Source organism: Argopecten irradians, chromosome 1 (genome assembly GCF_041381155.1).
Source record: "Argopecten irradians isolate NY chromosome 1, Ai_NY, whole genome shotgun sequence".
NCBI classification, from domain to species: Eukaryota; Metazoa; Mollusca; class Bivalvia; order Pectinida; family Pectinidae; genus Argopecten; species Argopecten irradians.
In genome coordinates, this window is record NC_091134.1 from 16,502,037 (window position 1) to 16,529,093 (window position 27,057).

The 27,057-nt window shown below is 33.6% G+C and overlaps 1 protein-coding gene across 1 annotated transcript; it reads left to right on the plus strand.

The window, feature by feature from the left end:
• Positions 1–4,901: 4,901 nt before the first annotated feature.
• Positions 4,902–24,871, plus strand: LOC138319078 (uncharacterized). The gene is made up of 11 exons (XM_069261990.1): positions 4,902–4,983; positions 11,240–11,392; positions 14,859–14,987; positions 15,603–15,678; positions 17,246–17,482; positions 18,100–18,191; positions 19,707–19,769; positions 22,560–22,607; positions 23,714–23,776; positions 23,970–24,008; positions 24,666–24,871. Exons 2-11 carry the CDS (start codon positions 11,329–11,331, stop codon positions 24,764–24,766), a joined length of 912 nt encoding a protein of 303 aa, XP_069118091.1. The 5' UTR covers positions 4,902–4,983; positions 11,240–11,328; the 3' UTR covers positions 24,767–24,871.
• The last annotated feature ends 2,186 nt before the right edge of the window (positions 24,872–27,057 follow it).

Sequence of the window (27,057 nt, forward strand, 5' to 3'; positions counted from 1 at the left end):
GGGTACGTGATATCGCGAGAACAGCCCTAGTTACTTATCCCTACTATTTAAATCTCTGATTATAGCCTAAATCGCTTTATCGGACGTAGCGTAGTTTCAATATAGCGTCGTTAGACTGTACTCGACTGTTATGGTGGCAGTGTACAGTAGATTTGAAAAATTCAGCAAAATAAAGTGCAGGCTTTAATTATGTACAGACAGCTTTTTAACCTTAAATAACATCTATATAAAAGTACATATATTTTTAATCTACACAACATTTGCAATAGTTGTGCAGAGTTCAATTTTGGACAGGTCCGCTTTTTGTGGTTTTGTGAGCCTGTAAAAACCATGGTAACCAAATTAGTTTTTTTGAAAAAATGCAAAAAATTGGGATTTTCAACCCAAAATTACACCCCCTCTAGGAGAATTTTTTTTCTTGAACATAGTTTAAAACCAAGCATCACTGCCGTGATAGCGGAACTGAGCCTATTTCGACATAGGTATATCATTAAACTTTTGAGCAATCTTACCTCGTACCCCAGCTATCAATTTCTGCTGCTACAGTATTGAGTTTTTCCATCTTAGACGCACATTGGGATACTCTCTAAACCATTAATCTCGAACCCATTTTGGGGAATTTCTTTATGCAAATGTGAAGCCTGCATATAATTCTCTAGATTGAATTCACCAATTTTAGGACATGTACATTTTTTATTTTTTTATGCATATAATAAAACAGGGGCTTTCTGCTTAATAAAAATCTCACCCATGGCCATTCGGTCTTACTGTACACTGCTACCTATTTAGACACGCGATGCACTCTGGGATAGCTTCCGCTGCGGACGTCGTTAAGTAAGGCTATGAGGTACATTCTTATCCACAGGGACCTGGCACGAAATTTTTTAACCAATAGTATACATATATATATTATAGTATCAAGGGTATGAACTCGGCGGTCGAGAAAAACGGACCTATTTTTTTAAAACCGTGATTATTTTAATAAATAGGTTATATACAACATTGACGGATATCTTACCTTAAAGAGAAATAATTTATCTTTCCATTGAATGCTTGATGAACAAAATTGGCCAAGTATTGACGAAGTTATGGCTTGATGAATTGGGAAATTTACGAAAAATATGCTAGGTAGACATTTCCCTGTCCGGTCGAAATGTCGTCTCGGCTCTAATGGGTACCTCAAAAACCAAGCCAAAATCACAAAATCTACGCTTGTGGTGGTAAACAGTATCCAGAACTGTGTTCATCCACAATCTCCTTTGGAGGTGTCATGACCCGTACTTTGTAGAAACTCCATTTAAACATCGTGTAACAGTTAGCGCACATACTTTAACCGTCACCGCCATGTTCATTTCTTCTTCGGAACGCTTCTTGAGTTTACACACAAGCACAACATAACGTAATTTGCATAATGTAGTCACGATATGTAAAGTCGAGAAGCGTTCCGAGAGAAAAATGAACATGGCGGTGACGGTTAAAGTAAGTGAGCTACACGATGTTTAAATGGAGTTTCTACAAAGTACGGGTCATGACACCTCCAAAGGAGATTGTGGATGAACACAGTTCTGGGTACTGTTTACCAACTCAAGCGTAGATTTTGTGATTTTGGCTTGGTTTTTGAGATACCCATTAGAGCCGAGACGACATTTCGACCGGACAGGGAAATGTCTACCTAGCATGTTTTTCGTAAATTTCCCAATTCATCAAGCCATAACTTCGTGAATACTTGGCAAATTTTGTTCATCAAACACTCAACGGAAAGATAAATTATTTCTCATTAAGGTAAGATATCCGTCAATGTTGTATATAACCTATTTATTAAAATGATCACGGTTTTAAAAAAAATAGGTCCGTTTTTCTCGACCGCCGAGTTCATACCCTTGATACTATAATATATATATGTATACTATTGGTTAAAAATTTTCGTGCCAGGTCCCTGTGTTCTTATCCCTACTATTTAAATCTCTGAACAAACCATATGGTTTTCAATAGATTTCTAAAGAAAAAAAAAACATCAGAAATTTAAATATATTTAAATCTCTGATAACATGTAGAAATTTTCGTGAAAAAGGTGTGGCACAAAGAAATGTAATGAAATATTTGAAATTGACATTTGTCATGGCATTAAGTATTTTACAAAATATACAGTACGTTCAAGTCCTATAATTAGTACAGTAATTAGTTGTACTGTACGTGTGTGCCATATACAACGTAAAGATCTTATTCTAGTTACGTATGAAGTGTTTATAAATAGACTATTTTCAGCCAAGGAGGTACATACAATGAATATGTATAAATCCTTGTTTACAACCCTAAAAATCTTGTAATGTTATAGATGATTTAAAGCCAAGGACGTATATATACAATGTATATGTATAAATCCTTGTTTACAACCCTAAAAATCTAAATTTGAATACAAAGTCTCAACGTTTTTAGAAATAAATTTGAATATTGACAAAATACTGCAATGTCTGAGCAAGGAGTATTTGATACAACGGTGTGCTTTCTACCTTTACTTCACTATGTGGTGACCACTTTCCTGTATATTGAGAATCATTGCAGAGTTACTTCCCCGCACTAATTTGGATGTTATCAATAAAACTGATATTTATTCCTTACATGATTAATATTTTAATGCAATTTATTTTGTACAATATATATTTATATATAGTTATACACATTTATCATATTTTATACAATTTGTTGAATATATATATATATAAAAAATTAAGGTCCTATTTTTACTTAGCTGGGAAAATGTATTTATTATATTATATAGTAAAAACGGTCACGTTTGTGCAGTCCTTAAATGACCATTTTCTGGAAATAAAGGGTTGCAAAGATGCGCCTTTTATTAAATATCTGAAAAGATGAAGCCCAAAAACCCGTTCATTATAGACGTTCGATTCCCGACCAGGGGCTTGTACTAGTGACAAATACAATTGAGCGGTTTACATATTGTGTACATGACTCAAGGTCTAACCAGAAATAAACATATATATATTGTACTTACACAACAGATGTCACTTAAAGGCCTGAAGCTAAATACTTGTATATACATCTAGATGTGTCAGTTTGACGGGTCAACATACAACTGTAGAATGTAGAATGAATACGCAATTTAACCCATTAACTCCCAAAAATTTTAGCAGAATTCTCGAAAATCTGACATTTTCTTTCAAAGTGATTTTTCATCCTTTTGCGCAGCAATATTTTTGGTAATAAATCCATATATATTTAGAAACTTCAGATCACAACCTTTTCAAATTTAGTAAGAAAAAGAATGTTTTCACATTAATTACGTTAATTACCATAGCAACCGAAATTTTGGACTAACTCTTAAGACAATGAAAGTTATTTAGATTTATCAACCTAACAATCAAGTATATTATTGCAGAAGTGTTAAACTTTTTATTGAATGCCATACTTTCAATTTACTTTTTAATGTTACCATGGTTATCAACAAAATTAAAAACCCTCGATTTTTTGAACATGCTTAAGTTATGTTTCAACTGTCTTGCTTCAACTAGAGAAAGTTTGATTTTATATAACAGGCTTAGTAATCTTTTAACTTTCATGTTAACTTTAAAAGAGAACTTGGCCAGAATTGATATCAAATCATTAATCTTTAGCGTAAAAAATGTTACCATCACAACCAAAATATAAACTACGGAAAATGCAATTTTACACTGATAGAACCATTTTCATGGGCTTCCAGTTATTTAAAATATCAAATAAAATAATTGCAAAAGCACCAGATATTCCGTTTGGTTAAAGAACTCCTACAATGCAATTTACTAGTAAATCATAATTTGTGATTGTACCCCAACGTCCAAAATGTGTTTACTTTTGTTTTGGCAGGGTTCTGTCAACATTGTGACTGAATATATAGACTTACCTGACCAGTGCTCGAAAAAAAACCACCTGTCATCCTCGGTTTTATTCGGATGCATTATAAATAAAGCTGTTTGGGAAAATTAAGATTAGAAAAATCTTATCTAATTTACAAACTTACTGTATAGCCTTCGAGACTCAAACACAGGTAACTAGACCCCAATTGAGTTAAGTGAGGCGATGCAGGGTTCAGTCACCATTGTGACTGAATATATAGACTTACCTGACCAGTGCTCGAAAAAAAAAACCTGTCATCCTCGGTTTTATTCGGGTGCCTTCAGATTTATTATGAGATAGTCGTGTGGTGGATATAACGTCAATGATAGCATCCCCTTGAGTATTGAGGGTGGGAAACTGTAATATACTCTTTTCTTTAGCGTCCGTTATCTACAAGATGTTAATATAGTCTGCAATATTAAGAACGTTGTGACATCTAAACCGTAATAATGCCAACTTGGTCAAAAAAAAAAATCAAACATATAAGAATAAATACTTTATGAAATTTTATGAAAAAAACCCATTTAGATCATTTGTACCTGCATATGCATTATTATTTAGGGAATTCCCCTTTATTTTCCAGCAAACGGAATTTTCCCAATACATTTTCAAATACTTATGGGAATATTCTTGTCTGCATTATCAAATATATACGAAATTAATGATAATAAACTAGAACAATAATCTTGTAGTTTATCAACCATAGCTTCACAACACATGCCAATTTGAAAACACAAATGAAAACAAAGCATTTTTTTTGTTTTGTATAAGTATCATTATGCAAACAAAATGGCGCTGGCAAAATACACCTGCGTAATATATGTCACAATTGTACAGGTGAGTACAAGAGATTCGTTGTTGTAAATACATGGGTATTCTTTTAACAATAGATAAAACGTGTGTATTACAAAAGATTATTTAATACAAAGTGAAGCAATTTTAGTTTATGCATTAGACGCTGATTTTATTTTGAAAAAGGTCTGCATGTATATATTTGCAGATATCAACAGCAAAACCGATTTTACCTAGTACCTCATCTATTGTCTGGGAAGCCCGTCAACTGCATACCCGTGGAATGTCGGAAAGGTTTCCGTAAGTAATCTGCAAGAAATAGCGTAACTTATCTACTTTACATTAATTGTGTAGTATGAAAAGGAAACATGTCATGATCAGAGGTAAACATTGCTTACAAGCATGTTTGCTTTTATTTTCACAATTTGAGGACAGTAAAAAGCATTTGCATACAATGTTCACTGCATATGCATGTGAAATAAAACAAAAAAATATTTTCGAAGGGAATAGATAATTTCCTTTGCATATTTAAATAGTGAGCTGTCAACCAAAATGTAAACACTATATCTGTGTCAATCTATAAATAAATACAGACTATACAGACTGGAAACTTTGTTACGTCATACTATCAAAAAGCATTGTGTATAACGTTATTGAGCACACCGTACACAGTTCGAGTAAAAAGCTGAGCATGTTAAGTGGTGCACATTAAAACTAATGAAATACTATGATCGACATCAATGTTGATGTTTTCCATGTAAATATAGTTTTAAATATATATTGACATGCACCATACATTTCTACACTCATGATCACCGCCCGTGTTATGTTGGCATGGTGCCAAGTAGTGTTATGGCGATCGGTATCATGTATATTGCTATCTACGACACGGCTGAACGATTCCCTGTATTTACGCATTTATTTTTGGATACACGTAATTTTTACACTAAAAGTAAATTAATTTGTATTAAATACAAATATAGAGTTACATAGCACCAGTGTTTTTAAAAACAGTGGTTTTTTATTAAAAACTATATTTTGTGTGATTGTTTAAATGTTGATGGGCTGAACAGTCCAAAGCTAATCAAAACATAAAAACACACACACACACACACAAACACTATGCAATCGGACGATTATCTATCTTTTAAACTAATTATTGTACGTAAATTATGACATGATAGAACGTTCTTTTTAAAATGACTACAAATTATATACATGTACCTTCAAACTAGATCCATTATTTAATCAAAGTACTGAAAGTACTGCTGCGGTAAAACTTCTGGATGATAGGAGTTGATTCGAGTGGTAAAGATTGATAAGTCAATGGTTATATTATCAGTATAACTGCAAATTGGAAAACGATCCAAAGAAAACAGGACTTAAACTAAGGCTGAAAAACTAATACAAATAATTGTTTTTTATTTGGTCGTAATAATTTATCACATTGATTTATTTTCTCACATTTTGTACAGGTCCAGTTATTCTAAATACACATAATGCATTTCAGTGCAGAACCTTCAATCAAAGAGGAAGTATTTATTTTGTCAGGTTTTATATAAAGAAAAGTTTCAGCATTATGGTGACTTGTAATGTCAAATTAAATTGATTTTTTTTTTTGTTAAAAACTAAACAGGCATTCTTCAGATATCAAGAAAAAACTTACTGGTTATATTATATAAAATCTCATATAATGTTTAAGCGATACCGTACACGTATTTGACCTTTAATGACTAATATGAATGACATCAAGGATTTCCTTTTTAACAAAAATGTATCTAGCAAGTTTAAGAACACCATACTATCTATAAGTACAAAATTTAATGGTTGTCAGACCGTGTAACATATATAACTAACGTATATTGTCATAAAGGATGACTTTCATGCTTCATAACTTCACGAATACTACTTTGGCAACATATCAGGGAGAAAGAGGGGAAAGAGAGGGAAAGAGAGAAAAAAAAATCTCTGTCAGCTATCAGCTGTTTACCGGTATATGCTTTATCAAGTTTCAAGTACATGAATGTATATATATTAACTAAAGAACTAAATAACCTGAGTTAATTAACTAAACGACATGTAAATGGCACGAAGGATGTTTTTTGTCAAAACATGTTAATATTTTTTCTCTATGTCTATCAAGTTTGTAGTACATTACAACATATATTCTAACAAACGGTAACGGCACGAGTTACCTAAATGACAGATATTGTCATCAGTGTCCTTTTCTAACTACAATTTGTAAATATCTTCTTATTAAACATTATGGAAAGTTGTTCAGCAAAATTTGGAGCAAGGATAGGTCCAAAATTCGGATCGCAAATTCACTCAGAAATTTTACTTTGACATGATAATTTACTTTGAAATTTGACTATTGGTTCCAAAACTGTTTTCATAAGGCTTGAACATGATAATTTACTTTGAAATATGAATATTGGTAGAAAAACTGTTCTTATAAGGCTTGGTTCAAGAAAAACATAATTGTAGTATATGAATTAATGAAGGATAGTGACACGCTTACTTTTTACTGTTTTGATGAATTGATACAAATCTATCAGATTAGTACTAATTTTGTGGAATATCACGGTTTTAGTATCTGCTATCAGAGAATACCTGAATTAGGCTGGACTCTGAAATATGTCAAATTTGTTTCCTACTTACATTAAATATTTCATATTGATCTGTACAATGTAATGAAAAAATAACATGCTCCTACCGGGAGGAGAAGATGGGAAGACTTAATTAGTTCAGTCGAATCATTTGAAATGGGTTGATATTTCTAAAATTTCCTTTACAGTAACGAAAATTATAAGCTTCAGTGGTTTCAATATATATTATAGCAGATTCACTCAGCAATTTTACTTTGACATGATAATCTACTCTGAAAAAACATTGTGTTACAAATTATATAAGTACATTTGCCTAGTACAGAATAGTACGTACATGTATTACAATTTCATTTATATTTTAAACACCTCCAAATTTTCATTTCATTTGCATAAACAACCAAACGATAAGATTTCGTTATAAAATGACACTTAATCCTCTAAACAATAGAACAGCCAACTCTAGATCACTGCTTATTGTTTTGATATTTTCCAAAAGAATTTATGATTTGTCCTTCCTTATATGTACATATTTTCTACTTGTCAAATTTTTGAAATTGATATTTATATATTATGTTTCTCTATACAATGTATTTGTCAAAGAGAACTAATAAAGAAACTTGATGTGGTCATGATCAATGTATCACACCTTCACGCTTGGCTGCACACTGCTACAGATACGAAGAGATGTATATATGGGGTGGTTATCTATCCTTTAATCTTTGAAATATTTTTCTCGAAAACCCAGCTCCCTACCGCTCCGAACCGCTGTAAATGAAAATGTGTATGAGCAAGGGACGTCAGACACATTATATAACATGTGTTGAGAATATGTATAACAGTATTTACATTAAAACCTATCTATTAAAACCACCCAGTGGTCCGAGTAAAAGTGGTCTTAATAGCGAGGTGGTCTTAATTCTGAAGTGGACCAGGTTTCTTCTATGATCATGACGATCAAGAACAGAAACTCTGTATCCTAGCTGACCGGTACATAATATATGTACTGTATTTTTGTTTCAAAATTGAAATTTTATGAAAAATGCAATATACATGTATATATAAATGTATATTATATATATATTTTTTTTATTTTTTTGTTCAATTTTTTGCATTTAACACATTTACAAATACATGGGACATCAACATAAACTTGACATGACATATACATTACATTTATATAAAAAACATAAGAAACATAACATAGCATGCTGAGTATGTACATGTACGTGTGGGGAAAAAACCAGTTTGATATATTTTGGTTAAGATAAATTTGCAAATTACTATATTTGATCAATTAGTTTTGTCGGCCATTAGAATCTTAATCATATCATATTTTAATGCATGCGTATCTAATCAAAACCAATAATTTACAAATATTTTTTAAAGATTGATAAATTAGGGACATATAATGACTATACCATTTATTTCTAGAGCATAGACATATTTTTTTCTTTAAATTAAGTTAATGGTGTGTGCTTACTTAAATCTTAAACTGAATTTCACTGAAGTAATTGTTGACAATCTAAATGAAAATACTTTTTCATTACTTTCTATTATGTTTTAATTATAATTCAAATACATATCGTTAGTTTAATCAGAGATTTAGATAGTTATTAAATTATCTATGTCTCTGGTTTAATTATCACATAGTATCACCTGAGGTAAATGAGAATCTATGTGTTTTAAAATTGGTATTGATCTGTGTAAATTATTATTAATATTTACGTAAATCGATTTTAATTACCCCGCCATGTGCAATGATTGGTCAAATAATAACTTACGATCACAATCGGTAAAGTGTTTGAAAGACTACTGTGCAATAGTCAAGCGTACTTTTAACTAATGCAAAACACCGATTGTTTACCGCAACAAAATAGATGACACATCTATTGAAATGAGATGATTGACGTACGGTACTTCATAAATATCTGAAATAAGATCAATATATCTCATACATTAAAGAATTTTAATTCCATTGGCGTTACACGTATGAGAAAGAACTGCCTAAATCGTTCGATCTCGCCACCAGAGCTATCGAAAGAACGTTGCATTACTTGTGGTTTCGATCACGTCAACTGCCAGTCACAAGTATGCAAATGATGGTGATTAACACTCTCCTAGTACAGGTAGATAATCTGATAATTAGGTCGACGGAAACAAAAGACTGACTGATGTACCTGCGGGTAGTTGTTCACGGGTTGCTGCGTGCGGGAAGGTGAGGCACAGCGAGGTGTGAAGTCACATGTGCCTGTGGTCATAATCAAATGGTCAATTAGTGTTAATTTAGTGGTCGTTGGGACTAATAAAATTGGTCGTAAAAACGGAATAGCGGTGTGATTGTATTTCTGAAGAGAAAAAAAAATCGGAACTGAAAATAAGTGGCCGTAATAGTGGGATGTTCGTAATTTAGTGTATATGCTATACATGTCTATGTTTGGAATAAACTTTTGGAAAATAAAAATAAAATAAAACAAAAATAAATATAAAGACAAAATAAAGAATATTTTCAAGCATGGTGAATTAACAACAAATAAAAATATGAAATAAAAAAAAAAAAATTAACCTGCCGACGATAAGGGTTGAACCCGGGCCATCAGCTTAGAAAGCTCAGGACTTACCACGACACCACTTGTACCTGTTGATTGCCTCGGGAATATTATTAAGTTACTAATGAAATGCAGTTCACTATATTTTCTTATTTTCTTCGCAATCCACTTAAAATGATATTGATGCTGCTGAATAAGTTTACAGAATGATTCTAAACTAGTTTATATTGTATCTGGGTGCAAATTACAACTACATATACCACAAAGGTGTGGTTATTCAGTTTATTCTTCACGACACCAGCCGGGGGGGTAAAAAGCTAGTTCCGGAATTGCGATACCAATACTGGTAAAACCAAGTTTTACCGTAAAAACTATTTTTGTTTCTTATTCATGAGACCTTCGTGTTTTCCAGTGGTTTACATTGTACAATTTTTGTATATTGACGTTCCAAAGCAACTCTACAGTAATAATGAATATATTACATACAAGATCACAATTGTAGAGTTAAAGTAGATACAAGACACGCGTATACAATATATTCTTGTGCTCTATTGTTTTTCGTCTAGACTACATTTTGTAATACGCTGTTTAAGTTGTAAAGTGATCTCTCTGATATGACTGCCTGTTTCGACAAGGCAGTATTTGTACAAATTAATGCCTAGATTTTTTTAGTATTTTATTTAAATCTTATTCTATGTAGATTAAATATTAAACGAAAATCGTCTTGAAAATCACAAGTTCACCAAATTTTATAAACACTATTCAAATACTTCGATAAGATAACCTACTCGGTCTAAATATATAGTAACTTCTATTGACAGATGATGATCTCAGATATAGTAATTTTACCGGAGAAAAATATTTCAAAAAAGAATTTTTTGCATTAAAAGTCTATCAATATGTGTCTAGGTGATTGTCATTTTATGTTAGATATGGGGGAGGGGTATTTGTCTTTTGAAATGAAATATGGGTGAATATATTGCTGAATAACCAAATTATTCCGTTATCAAATCGTCAAAGAATACTCCTGTAGAATTCGTAATGCTATGATAGACATTTAATTAAAAACTTGGTGCACCGTTACCGTTGTTTCAATTCCGTAATGTACATTTGGGCAAGAAATCTACCCAATGAACACACACTACATGTAATTTGGCAATGAATGCAGAATTTATTCCCGATTTGTGATAAATCAATATACAAAAACAGAAAGAAATGCGGAGAAATAATGTAATTAAATCCAATTATTTTTCGTGTGTGCAATAATAACCCTAGACAAAAATATGCTCGTTGTGTATCTAAATCCCATTCGAGACAAGGAAAACAAAAAAGTTTTAAGGTTTATTTTGATAATTCTATCCACATCTTTACCTTTCAAAAAAGGATACTTTCATTCCATAGAGCTGTCGTTTTGCAAGAGAAACAGAACAACCGACTATTGTCACCTGTGTCCTCCTGGAAGTAAGCAGGACCAAGCTGTCTACTCTGGAATGGTCCGTTCTGAAGAGGACATTCCGAAATGTCAACGTATCGACACTACGTGTCTTATGCCAGGTTTGTGGATTAGATAACGTGTCTTATGCCAGGTTTTTGGATTACATTTGTAAATGACGCATCTTATTTCAGGTTTGTGGATTTAATTACGTATCTTGTGCCATGTTTGTGGTTTAGACATCTTATTTCAGGTTTGTGGATAAAATGACGCATCTTATTTCAGGTTTGTGGATTAAAAGGCGCATCGTATTTCAGGTTTGTGGATTAAATTACGTACATGTATCTTATGCCAGGTTTGCGGATTAAATGACTTATCTTATTTCAGGTTTGTGGATTAAATGACGCATCTTATTTCAGGTTTGTGGATTAAATGACTTATCTTATTTCAGGTTTATGGATTAAATGACGCATCTTATGCCAGGTTTGTGGTTGAATGACTTACGTTATTTCAGCTTTGTGGATTAAATGACGCATTTTATTTGAGGTTTTTGGATTAAATGACTCATCTGATGCCAGGTTTGTGGATTAAATGACGAATCTTATTTTAGGTTTGCGGATTAAATGACGCATCTAATGCCAGGTTTGTGGATGAAATGACTTATCGTTTGTGGATTAAATGACGCATCTTATTTCAGTTTGTGGATTAAATGACGCATCTAATTTGAGGTTTGTGGATTAAATGACGCATCTAATGCCAGGTTTGTGGATGAAATGACTTATCTTATTTCAGGTTTGTGGATTAAATGGCGCATCTAATGCCCTGTTTGTGGATGAAATGACTTATCTTATTTCAAGTTTGTGGATTAAATGACGCATCTTATTTCAGGTTTGTGGTTAAATGACTTATTTTATTTCAGGTTTGTGGATTAAATAACGAATCTTATTTGACGTTTGTGGATTAAACGACGCATTTTATTTGAGGTTTATGGATTAAATGACGCATCTGATGCCAGGTTTGTGGATTAAGTGACAAATCTTATTCGAGGTTTGTGGATTAAATGACTTATCTTATTTCAGGTTTTTGGATTAAATGACGCATCTTATTTGAGTTTTGTGGATTTAATGACGCATCTTATTTCAGGTTTGTTGATTAAATGACGCATCTTATTTTAGGTTTGTGGATTAAAAGGCGCATCATATTTCAGGTTTGTGGATTAAATTACGTACATGTATCTTATGCCAGGTTTGCGGATTAAATGACGAATTTTATTTCAGGTTTGTGGATTAAATGACGCATCTTATTTCAGATTTGTGGATTAAATGACTTATCTTATTTCAGGTTTGTGGATTAAATGACGCATCTTATTTGAGTTTTGTGGATTTAATGACGCATCTTATTTCAGGTTTGTGGAGTAAATGACGCATCTTATGCCAGGTTTGTCGATTAAATGACGCATCTTATTTTAGGTTTGTGGATTAAATGACGCATCTTATTTCAGTTTTGTGGATTAAATGACGCATCTTATTTCAGGTTTGTGGATTAAATTACGTACATGTATCTTATGCCAGGTTTGCGGATTAAATGACGAATTTTATTTCAGGTTTGTGGATTAAATGACGCATCTTATTTCAGCTTTGTGGATTAAATGACGCATTTTATTTGAGGTTTTTGGATTAAATGACTCATCTGATGCCAGGTTTGTGGATTAAATGACGAATCTTATTTTAGGTTTGCGGATTAAATGACGCATCTAATGCCAGGTTTGTGGATGAAATGACTTATCTTATTTCAAGTTTGTGGATTAAATGACGCATCTTATTTCAGGTTTGTGGTTAAATGACTTATTTTATTTGAGGTTTGTGGATTAAATAACGAATCTTATTTGACGTTTAAGGATTAAACGACGCATTTTATTTGAGGTTTATGGATTAAATGACGCATCTGATGCCAGGTTTGTGGATTAAGTGACAAATATTATTCGAGGTTTGTGGATTAAATGACTTATCTTATTTCAGGTTTGTGGATTAAATGACGCATCTTATGCCAGGTTTGTCGATTAAATGACGCATCTTATTTTAGGTTTGTGGATTAAAAGGCGCATCATATTTCAGGTTTGTGGATTAAATTACGTACATGTATCTTATGCCAGGTTTGCAGATTAAATGACTTATCTTATTTCAGCTTTGTGGATTAAATGACGCATTTTATTTGAGGTTTTTGGATTAAATGACTCATCTGATGCCAGGTTTATGGATTAAATGACGAATCTTATTTGAGGTTTGTGGATTAAATGACGCATCTAATGCCAGGTTTGTGGATGAAATGACTTATCTTATTTCAGGTTTGTGGATTAAATGACGCATCTAATGCCCTGTTTGTGGATGAAATGACTTATCTTATTTCAAGTTTGTGGATTAAATGACGCATCTTATTTCAGGTGTGTGGTTAAATGACTTATTTTATTTCAGGTTTGTGGATTAAATAACGAATCTTATTTGACGTTTGTGGATTAAACGACGCATTTTATTTGAGGTTTATGGATTAAATGACGCATCGGATGCCAGGTTTGTGGATTAAGTGACAAATCTTATTCGAGGTTTGTGGATTAAATGACTTATCTTATTTCAGGTTTGTGGATTAAATGACGCATCTTATTTGAGTTTTGTGGATTTAATGACACATCTTATTTCAGGTTTGTGGAGTAAATGACGCATCTTATGCCAGGTTTGTCGATTAAATGACGCATCTTATTTTAGGTTTGTGGATTAAATGACGCATCTTATTTCAGTTTTGTGGATTAAATGACGCATCTTATTTCAGGTTTATGGATTAAATGACGAATTTTATTTCAGGTTTGTGGATTAAATGACGCATCTTATTTGAGGTTTGTGGATTAAATGAAATTTGTGTGTGTGTCTGGGGTGTCTAAAATGATAACATATTGGTACATTTAGTTTTATATCATGACATTAATTATTTTTTGTTTTGCAATGTATTAAAGTTTGGCCTTATCAATGAAATCATAAGTTTAATTAGAATTTAACTGTAAGTTACTATTGTATACATGTACATTGTAAATTTTGTTGGTATCGTCGGAAACCCACGGTAAATTGCACTTACGTTACGCTTCACTTGTGATAAGTGAAGCGTAGCGTTGTGCAATCGTACAGCCAACCGTGATTAGTGTAGCGAAGCATAGTGCAATCAACCGTGGGCCTCCGACGATGTACTGTACTGTTTAAGGCTTTGTTTATGTGTCATCAATATAAATGTCTGGACTACCTGATTATTATCCGAGTTTATAGTCATATGAAAACGCTTATACTTGTATGACCACTCATGGATAGTTGCGAAGAAAAGGATAAGCCGGACTTAAGACCAACCCGGCAACTGCGCATGCCCCACAAATGTTAATTTTGAGAAGATTTTGATAAGTTACAAAAAAGGACATTTAAAACAAACAAACAAACACAAAAAACACATTTGAATACTAATATAACAATACATTATAATACAACATTAAATTACAATAACTACATAGTAATCTTGTGATATTAAAAGAAATTAACATTTTCTATTTTATAGAAACAATTTCTATTGTTGAAAATGGACGCGTTCACTGTGTGTGTGATATATCCCGAGGATATATTGGAGACGATGCGTTCTGCATAAGAATGGGAAGCTGTTCCCCAGGAATGGAACTCACTAAAACAGGTATGCAGTTATTTATCTAATTCATTTTTGTTTGGTTTGATCAGGGTCATGTAAGAATCGACGTGCCAGGTTTATTGGAGGAGTAAACCTGAGTAACCTGAGTAAAACCACCGACAGCGGTCAGTACCAGACAACTGCCCCACATAGGATTCGAACTCGTAACCAAGAGGTGGAGGGCTTGTGTGGATGAGCTGGGACATCTTAACCACTCCCGACATATTTTCACAAGCAATCCACCTCTGGGTCGCGAGTTCGAATCCCGTGTGGGGCAGTTGTCAGGTACTGACCGCTGGTCGGTGTTTTTATTTATTTAAAGCAATGTTAATACAGCCATCACATTGCATAACATCGCTTTAATCAAGCTTATCTTGACACTTTGAATTACATTTCCAAAGTGAAATTATAACAATTCATATATTGTATAGGATTCAAGAATTATTTCTTAGAAACAGTGTAAAAATCAAATGGTATTGTAATAATTAACGCCAATTAATCTCGCCCTTAAGAGCTTATTTATAATTTCAGCCTCTTGTACTAATATCATCGCGAGCTGAAACTACAATGTTTAGAGATTCATCATCCTATCTTTGAAAATGCTAATTTTCTGTTGCTAAGGTGGTCGATGCATGCCCTGTCCTCAAGGAACATACAAGGCAACGGAAGACTATACATTCTGTCAGCCACATACCAGGTTTGATATTAAGATGCGGGTGCCCTATAGTAATCATGTTGTCCGTCCGTCCGTCCGTCTATCCATTTTATTATTTTCATACAATTATGATGAGAGGAAATATACTGAGGCTCTCAAATTTGGTAGGATGATTTCCCATGTTATTTAGACATGGTGCGTAACGTTTTGGACTAACCAGATTCAAAATAGTTGTTCAGCAGCCATATTGGATTTAGCGATGGAGAAATATATGGAAGTTTCAAAACTAGCTTATAAATATTTCGTAATAACATTTTGAAGCAAATTTGTTATCGTTGTAACCATGTTTTACTATAATGTCATCAGTCATTTTCAAGTCATCTTCGACTGTACATTTCATTGTCAAGATACTATTTTTCTAATCGTAAGACACATTAAGCGGGGCCTTTTCGGGCGTGTCTGTGTTCTAGTTCGTGTGTATGAAAGATTTATGTTCATCGCAAACTTTCACCTCATGCTACGGTACATGTAGATAGACCGTACTGTTATTTGTGCTTTTACAGCTATCTGCATATTTTTTTCTAGATAAATGCCTAGTTACAATATTTAATTGGTAATATAAAAATAATACAATGACCTAATACAGTTCATACAATATTATAATTTGGTTTTACAAATGTATATTGTTATAAGTCTTATCAACACTTGACGTAATTTAAGGATGGTATGTACAATGTGTTGGGTGTGTTTTTGGAGGCAGCGGTATGTTCGTGCTGTGTCTCCATGTATGTAGGAAAAATAATCACTATTTCGTACTTTATCAATACGTTTTATTAAAGTGTTGATCAGGTGATTGTATTTCTTCTATTTTCGCGGACTACGTGAAGGGAATGTCCAAACTGTCAATAAATGAAATTACCCATTAGAAATAACTTTCAAAAGAAGGAAGAGTTTTGACAAATATCAAGCGATCTTGAGTTATTTTCTTTTAAAACATGAACAGTTTTTTGCTGAACTTTGGAAAATAAATTTTACGAAATTCGTTAACGTGGTACGTCACATATTTTCGTTCTGACGCTAATGAACGGTTAATTACATATATAGAGAATACATGGTCAGTGTCAAAAAAATATGAGCTGTATCAGTTGATGTGGACTTCAAACAAGACCATGACGAGTCCTAAACGAATACAGCTAAACTTTATGTGGTACGTGTATACAGCTTAAGATACTGACAATGTATAGTGTATGTTTTTATCCTGCAGCATTCATTTAAGACATTTTTCAGCTTAAAAGCATCAAAAATGTTGCAAAATATGTCTTGTCTTCCAAACAAGTTTCGTTTCGGAAGTAGTTTAATCGAATATACAACTGTTTTCCATCAGTGTCGAATACCGAAAAAGTATAAATATATGTGGTGCATTTTTTCCGTGTATTCCGACAACGCCAATGTAGTTGTGTGATAAATTATATTTATACCTATAAAAGGAAATTAACGATATATATACCAATTGAAAATCTTATTCCCTTTGATATCGCTAAATGGTTAAATTGTTCAGATATTTTATTTTGTATTATTACGCTTAATCAAACAATAATACGATTGACAGTTGTGATGCGAATGGTAGGGAGACTGTTGAAGAGGGAAATGCAATCTCGGATACCGTTTGTGGACGGTATTTACAGACAACAAAACAGCTGAAAAGCGTTCACTTGACACCGACCACCGTCGTTATGACCACTTTACCAGATTTCACCGGGAAGACAGATCCGATGATTTTGAAACAGGTGGAACCGAGTTCGACTCACCTGGTCGCTACCCAAAGCGATCCTGAATACTCTCTTAGGTTACTACCCTTCCAAATAATTTCCCCTAAAAATTCAGAAGAGTATCAAAGATCTTGACATCAAATGGAACACTCAATATAGATTCTCTATGAATTGATGACCATAACCCCCTTCGCATATTTTTAATACTCATGAAGTATGTGTAAATAGAACCTAACTATATCTTTGCCAAAAGATATTGCAAACTTGATATATAAAAACAAATGTGTGAAAAATAATCAATTACACTTAGATCATCAGAACATGTATACCTATGGTTTGAGATGAAGTTAAAACACCAAGCAAGATTCCCTTTATGTTAACATTGAAGGTTCATTTCACTAAATTGTTGTCTGCCGACAGCGGGAAGCATTAGACGACGACATGCCTTATAAAAAATTTCATTAAATTTATCTATTCAAAATTGTTTAGGAACTATGTGTTGTATTTATGGTAAACCAATTATTTTTAGGACTGTGCAAAATTATAAAATCTTATTTTACAATCACAATTAAAAAAATCGTTTCTGTTAAGGTGTGTACCTTTAAGCTATGCTAAAGTTTTTATGATAGTAAACCATTTGAGTAACTATGTTATTCATTGCTATACTGACCTGTTTTTTTCATCTGTTTTCTAGCTTGCTGTACGTTCTTGTAATCCTTGTCGTTGTTCTCCAGTTGATGAGTTTTGGATTCATCGTGTATAGACTTAATGGAAGATGTTTTAAAAGTAATGTCATAGACATTTTAGCAAAACATTTCCCCGATTTTAAAGCCCCATTATGTTTTTGGGTGAACAAATATCGTCATAAAGTACCAAACTTATATAAGCATATAAGCATATATCCTTATGAAAATATCCGCTAATAATAAATGCCCAACATTTCCATGGTTTTCAAAAACAACAGAAAACCCCTCTTTGGAGAGGAGGGAATCCGTAGTTCCGCCCAAGACCCAAAACAATCTAGTACGCATGCGTAGGCACATAAAAAGTGGAACTTCAACATCATGGCAAACGCACTTAATTGTCAGCGGACACACGTGGGTCCGTTGTCTTCAAACAACCACGATTTAGCGGTCAAGTTGCTCAATCGCGATCGACTGCACGTTACGAACCCACGCATTCCACGCGCAAACCTACTAATACGATTATGTTGTACATAACCACGTGTTTATATTTGTACGATAAAATACCCCAAATGGTGCCCCATCTATGCTTTTCACCATTTACATCCACTATTTGTCGATTATTACGATAATTATAGCATTGCATTACTTAACGTTTGCTCAAAACTGCCCTCTCTCTCGGCCATGCTTGTTTTGTTTACTATCTGGGTATCGAACATATACGTATACACGAGGTATTTTCAACTATGCAAATCAACCCGTTCTATTTTAAAAATTCTTTACTAATTGATTATTGCGTAATTATCTTCATTGGAAAGAAACCAAATGAAGAACCTTTCATAAGGGATGTTAATGTATATTTTAGCAAAATTTGATGAAAGCATAATGGGACTTTAACATTAAAGTTATATACGTGCCGTGAATACCAACCAATCAGGCTTTATGTATAATATTCAGCACAAAAACAACAACATATTTAGATCACAATATTTACAATGCAAAGAATTGGCGGGGTTAAGTGACTCCATGTACACACCGAGACAATCGGTGGACTACATCATAATTTCATATTTTTACAGTATTATCCGTGATTGCAAAGTGAATGTTTTCTAATGTTTTCATTTGATAATGCATGCATAGAAAATTAGGAGTAAATATTCTCCATGGAATAAAGTCTGTATTGTTGCTAATGTTAATAATACATTAATTGTACAGCTTATTTCAACAGAATTTATGGTTTTCTATAGATTTCATAAGAGAATAAAAATTTGAATTTTCGACCAGCTGTGGCACTTACAACACCAAGTACAGCACTAAAGGCATATGCAAAACATGTAGCTAGTAAAACCTAAATAATACGGTTACCGGTAAGATATAGTTACATACAGCAATCGTTTCCAACAAATCAAATTTTCTTTAATGTCATGTTTTGAAAGCGAAATTACCAAAACATGTTGAGTTGAATGTGTTCTGAAAATGTGAATGTACACTCATAGTGTTGCAGAATGTTTATTTTTAGTTATCTTAGATCAGACCTAAAAGTAACACAGCCTAGTCATAATACTAATTTGCCCTTCAATGGCGGTCTTCAATATGTATTTTTATCTTTTATTTGAAGAACTTGGAAGACCCTATCCGAGGGACAATTATGTCGACATGACAACGATAACTCTTGAAACAGGTAAAAAAAAGCTTCTGATACACTTATCCTTAAAAGAGTATAATGCCATTCCCATTCTTATCTCTGTCAATGACCCAGTAACTGTCATAGACTCATTATCTGTCAATGATTCAGTGTCTGTCAATGACTCAGTATCTGTCAGTGACTCGGTGTCTGTCAATGACTCAGTAACTGTCATAGGCTCAGTATCTGTCAATGACTCAGTTATTATCAATGACTCAGTATCTGTCAGTGACTCAGTTATTGTCAAAGAAAAAGTATCTGTCAATGACTCAGTATCTGTAAATGACTCAGTTACTGTCAAAGACAATGTATTTGTAAATGACTCAGTTATTGTCAAAGACAAAGTATCTGTCAATGACTCAGTATCTGTCAATGACTCAGTATCTGTCAATGACACAGTATCTGTCAATGACTCAGTTATTGTCAAAGAAAAAGTATCTGTCAATGACTCAGTATCTGTCAATGACTCAGTATCTGTCAATGACTCAGTGTCTGTCAATGACTCAGTATCTGTCAATGACTCAGTTATTGTCAAAGACAAAGTATCTGTCAATGACTCAGTATCTGTCAATGACTCAGTATCTGTCAATGACACAGTATCTGTCAATGACTCAGTTATTTCAAAGAAAAAGTATCTGTCAATGACTCAGTATCTGTAAATGACTCAGTTACTGTCAAAGACAAAGTATCTGTCAATGACTCAGTATCTGTCAATGACTCAGTATCTGTAAATGACTCAGTTACTGTCAAAGACAATGTATCTGTCAATGACTCAGTATCTGTCAATGACTCAGTATCTGTCAATGACTAAGTTATTGTCAAAGATAAAGTATCTGTCAATGACTCAGTTATTGTCAAAGAAAAAGTATCTGTCAATGACTCAGTATCTGTAAATGACTCAGTTACTGTCAAAGACAAAGTATATGTCAATGACTCAGTATCTGTCAATGACTCAGTGTCTGTCAATGACTCAGTATTTGTCAATGACTCAGTGACGCTGATTGTTGATCAAATATCGATCAATATACAAATCTAGACCATTTACTTCTTTACTTACACCAGACAGTAAATAAACCGATACCATTTCGCAAATATATTTATATAAAAAAGATATGCACTGTTTTTCAACTCATTGGATAATACATGGTCACATGAGACATAAAGCTTTGTCAGTTTAGAAACATCGAGTCAAAATTCCTTCTGTGACGTCATCAGACAAACTTTGAGTTCTTCAGGGTAACGTCCTATTGCCATCGTTCTTTTTGTAGCGATATATCACCATATATCCTCCCACCCCACCTCCGGAATTTCCATTATTGATATCCACTCTCACTGCTCATTTTACCACAAAAGTTCAAAATATTTTTAGTGTTAACGAAACTGTTAAAAACAAAGCAAAATTAAATACAGTTTATAACATCGTATCTGCCATGTCATCGTCGGTTATCAGCCTACACTACGTTGCATTCCGAGAGTGCTGCCATATGTGCATATACCATATTTGTAAATAATTCAATTTTGCTTGAAACGAGCATTTGCATTGGCTTAAAAAGTTACTCTATCAGCCCATAAAAGAAAAATATGGCGTTGCTGTTTGTAACGTCACTTCTGATTGGATGATATGACGGCGTAATGATGTCATTGACGAGAGAGCCCCAAAATGAAATTTGAATATATAAGAGATTATCTTTAGTAAATTGAATTACATGGATTAATTTGAATATATGTTTATGTCATGTAAATAAAATATAACAAAAATCTTAATGTACTCTCATCATAAACCGCTTCGCGGTTTATTTCGGATACTCTCAGAATTTTGTGTTATATCTCCATAACATAAAAATATATTCAAGTTAATCCTTAAATAAGGAAGTGTTTTTAAATGATTATAATCGCGATCCCTATAATATGACACTTAGGATGCTACATATGCCTGTACTCAAAACGCAATACTATAAGACTCTTTCATATGTAATTACGGAGAATAGGGATACTCTACCTGAAGGTCACAAAATGTAGTTAACCCGAGGCTTGTCGAGGTTTTTAGCACATTTTGTGATCCTGAGGGTAAAATATCCCTCATATCCAGATAAGAAAGAGTATTGTTCTTTCATACCTCGACGTTTTATTGCAATTTGGCAATTATAATATCCCGCCATTTTGAAATGAGTTCGAAGAAAACCGCGACTGCAAGTCGATTCTCCATACTACAAATTACTTGACATTTTCAACGGAAATCCCGTTGTTTGCCACTTTTATAGTAAAACCAGTCTAGTTTCTAAATATTTTTTTTTTAAATTGTACAAACAAAGTAGTAATTGTGTTGACGCCGTGACGTCACGAAGCATTATTGCATGGGTAGCTATGTAATACAGCCTCAGGCGACATGAGTGTATTGTATCGACCAGCCATGCAGTATTACATCCGTAGGTATAAAAGAAAATATGATCTACCCTATTTCGTCTCTACATGCTACAGAGAAGTCTCTCTGGCGGGAAGGTTTCAATTGCCATGTCATTAATTTATTAGATTGACATCGTTTTCTCCGAAAATTATGACGTTATTTTGAAAATATGACAACACAAACAAGAGCAGATAACTTTTTACTATTCAAGGAAGGAATATCTATCCCGATAAATTACGTCTTCGATATAATGATTTTGAAATTTGGCATCTTAAAATTATTTGTTAATGTTTAAGTACTGTTTCTTGAAGACTACTGATGCTGTATAATATTGGTGAGGATATGGAATTGAGATAATTCGAATGCTTTTGATTCCATTTCAGTATCTTCTACAGATGACAGCGTTAGAAGAAACCAAAAAGAAAGAGCAGGTTAAAATGTGCTGGCTTTATTTTGAAATTGTCATTTTATCGAATCAGATGAAATTATATTCGTGTTCACCGGGAAACAATTATTGCTTCTTTTTGTTTTATTTAGTTCCTTACACAATGATTCCATTTTTTTCTACTGGGTTCTCATCAGAGATTATCTTGATTTAGACCGGATTTATTTTTCGTGAAGTTTGCCGTAATTTAAGTGGGTGCATTGGTTAAATTATTTTGTACACTATACTTTTTCGTGATTTTCATTTAAAGTCTTCATTTTTTTTATATCGGTGCGGGAATAGAGCAGGTACATGTATACGAATCGGTAAAACATGTAGACCGGGCTAGAGCTAGTATGTCCCTGGCTCGCCGCTTCTCTTCTGTTACAAAATTGATGTTAATCTAAATACACATAATCTATTAATGTACTTCGAGTTATTTTCGTTTGCAATTATTTACGAAATTGTTATAGTTGAACGTTCCTGGGATCGCACTGGTAAACCATCATGTAGATAGTGAATTTGAAATTCCTAAAAATCAATAGTTTTACGGCATATAAATACATGTCATTATAAAGTATTATAAATAAACATTTCTAAAACAACTGTGGTAGAAGTTATCATTCTTTGTGACCGGGATGGGATGGTGGCGAATTAATGTGGTTGAGCAGGTGTTGCTTTACCTCTTTCTTCATATCCGATAGGGGAATTGAACCCCGGTCGTTCTGGTGAAAGGCTAATGTGTTAACACTGTCCAATCTGACCGTTCGATTAATCATTCAAAGATCGAGCAGAATTCTGTATACTTGCTAAATCCTTTGTAAAAATTTACGATTTATATTTTTTAATTTTTAACATGGAGGCCTTTGGAATCATCATTCACACGACAGGCTCTAATATGTAAAACCATAACTTTGATAAATTTCGAGAGATACATGTATTAATTTTCGCGAATTATACGAAACTAAACCCCCGCGAATATTAGCAACTATGGAGTAGATTGATACGATATCAAGGTCTGAGTATTCTCTATGAAGAACAAAAATGAAATAGCGCATGCTTCAAATTAATTAAAAAAATGTAAGTCTAAAGGAAATTCATTTTTATTTTCAGCATCATCCTCGTTTAGAGGCGTTCAAGTTAGCGACGACAAAAGACATGCCAAGGGAAGATCAGGTTACTGTTATTTTCTTTAATTAGTGCGATCTTTTTCCAAATTCATTTTGATCTTCTTCATTATAATATTTATGCCCCATTCAAATGTATTACAAATATGATACAAAAAAACCCAGTGTTGTTGCAATTCAAAGCATTGATGTATTCCAAAATTAAAAATCATACCAAGCAATATTTCATCTTTTATCCTTAGATGCAGAACAGGAAGCTATGCTGGAGGAGAATGGGCCAGGTAAAACGTCATTATGCTACAAATTTTATTTTGATATCGTCATGTATTTGATATATCAATATCGATATATATTTTAATGAATGCAACTAATTTCATATACCACGTGGTGTCCTATAACGTTTGTGCGGGACTAGCATCTTCAGTAATGTAACTTTTTGTAATCTTCTTGCTGAAAGGACGTTAGAGCAGGATATCTTCTAACGTCATCCCATGACCGATAGAAACAATAGTCCCGCACAAATATATCAGGTATCACGTGGTACGTGAATTAGTCCCATTGACCCATCTATATAGAAACTATACTGATGATTAAGTCTTGATCCATCCATTCCTATATGGATTTCTAAATTGAGACACGTTAAGTGTCTACCAACATCTCAGTAGGAGTCGCATTCTAATGTCATGTTTTACTTCAGTCGAAATACACATCTGTCTAGTCCAGCGGGAAACGCTGCTTATATGTTGGTTAATTCGATTTGTAAAAAATGGCAATTGACTATATCTAAAAAGGAAACTGCACTTTCTAGATTTTAGAATGATTAATTTGATTGGACAATCATGACCCCTATTGCGATGTTGTCAGATCTATGTAAGTGAGATTAAGGATAGGCAGTGATTTACACCTGCCTTTTTAATCATCCTATTTGAACATTGTAGCTACGTTTTATCCTCCAATCAACGAACATCCAGCGGAACCCACCGCACCGGATTTATCCACTGCACCATTGATCTATCCACAACTTACAGGTCCAGGATAGCCCACATTGTAGGTACTGTTACATTTGAAGTGCATCACCCACGTAATGTAACATCCATAGTATAGGTGGACAGGTGGACCAGCAACAAATGTCTAGTTGAATGAATGTAATATCACAAGAATTTTGTGATAAATTTTAAAGTGCTTTGAACTTGCGTTTTAATAGTTGCTAAATTTTAACATCAATATATCAGTTAATACTATTGGTTGTGTAATTTGACATTCCTAAGGTTATATTCTTGATCATATTTACGTTTGTGACATTTGAGATAAAGAACACCCAACATATGTGTGATAATGCAGTGTATATCCTCTGGCTATGTTATTACTATTGATAACCTTTTCTGAAGAATATTTTAAGTTCCATTCTATTGACGTAAAACCGGATAAGATGTCACGGACCAAACCTAATAAGCCTAAAGGACACTCTGACCACGGCTGATGTAATCTGTCAATCATAATTTCTGTAATTTTTTTATTGTATGTACATTATTTAAGCATGAAATATTTAGATTTAGTAAGGCAAGTTTAGGTCTCCTACTTTGTACTGAACACAACATGCAATATTCTGACACTCCCAGAATAGCCATCCGTCAAGTCAAAGTTAATCATCTATTATAATTGCCAAAGTTACTACTTCAACATTTTTCTTTCGTCCATCTTTTCCATCGGTGAACAAAACGTGCGGAAGTTTTCCGTATTGTTAATTGGTGGAGAGAATCCGGGTAGTACTCCAGCTTCTACGCTGGGTACGCTTTTTCCCGAAACCTCAACTGCCAAGCAAGTATTTCCCGCGAGTGACTCAAAGAAGGACCAACTCTCTTTCGAATCACACGGACTGGATTTTAACCAAGAACTGTGTTCGCCATACTTTGGAGTTAACCAGGTAACGTTTTTGACTGTAACCATTCAGGATGCATTAATGCTATAGATGTGGAGGCCACTTCGCCCCAAACCATCCGATGTGTTGTCCAGCAAACGGATGTTACTGTTTACCGATGTGGAAACATTGGGGCCACTTTTCGAGAATGTGTTTTTAATCGAACCGGACATTGTACTACAAATGTTGTACAACACAGGATATTATCCCTGGACCAGTCAGCGACAACTGCCTATCCATCCTGTTCCCTGTCCCGAAAAAACTCTTCGCACAGTAAGTCCGTTATTTCGCACTGCACCAAAGAAAAAGGCCAAGTCAACATCTAAAGCGCGGCGAGATTCTGAACGTCTCAGGAAATTCCGAGAAACCAAAAAGGTATTGTGTATTTTTCCATTCAGTAACATTGAAAATAGTGAACTTCAAAACGATTTCCAGAAAGACTCTAACTACAGGCAACCATAATTTCATTACAGTCAAAACTTGTTCGTACCAAAATTACCATCTCCCAAAATATCAGAAAAGTGTGCAAAATTACAAAGATCAAACGAAATTCTAGAAGAAGGAATGTGCGCGCGTCAAAAATGTGAATATAACCAATTATGTGTCCTCAAATTAAGGAACTAGAAAAAGCATTGGACAACAGAAAGAAAAATTATGAAAAAGCAAAGACGAAACAATCAGTACATTACAAACAACCGCGAAACAAAAAGAACAGACACAACGACAGATTGCGAATTTAAAGTTCAAAATTTCGGAGAAGGACGAGGAATTAAAACAGAGAAACAAAACATAATCACAAGCCTCCAAAAATCAACTTAGTTACTACAGCGCTCCAAATACTACCAGACCGAATACCTTTTCCCGGACCACGAAACCAACCACAAAATAATTCACGACGCCAGCGACCACACATTTTCCTATGAAAATCGAGCGAATAGACTCCATCAAAACAGAGGACAGTTTAATTAAGACGCGGGACGCGTCTTCCCGGAGCGGAAGGAAGTTATCACAAGAATTTTTGTGATAAATTTTAAAGTGCTTTGAACTTGCGTTAATAGTGCTAAATTTTAAACATCAATTATCACAGTTAATACTAGTGTGTGTAATTTGACATTCCTTAAGGTTATATTATCGATCATATTGACGTTTGTTGTGACATAGTGAGATAATACCGCATATGTGTGATAAACCGGTGTAATTTCCTCATGCAATATACTTTGATACCTATACTGAAAGATTTTAAAGTTCGCATTCTATAACGTAACCTAATAAATGTTCACGGCCATCCTAATTTCGCTCAAATGACATCTGACCACATGCTTATTAATCAGCCAATAGAGCGATATCTGATCAATCATACTTTCTTTAATTTTGATTGTAAGCTACCATTAATTTAAGCATGAAATATTTTT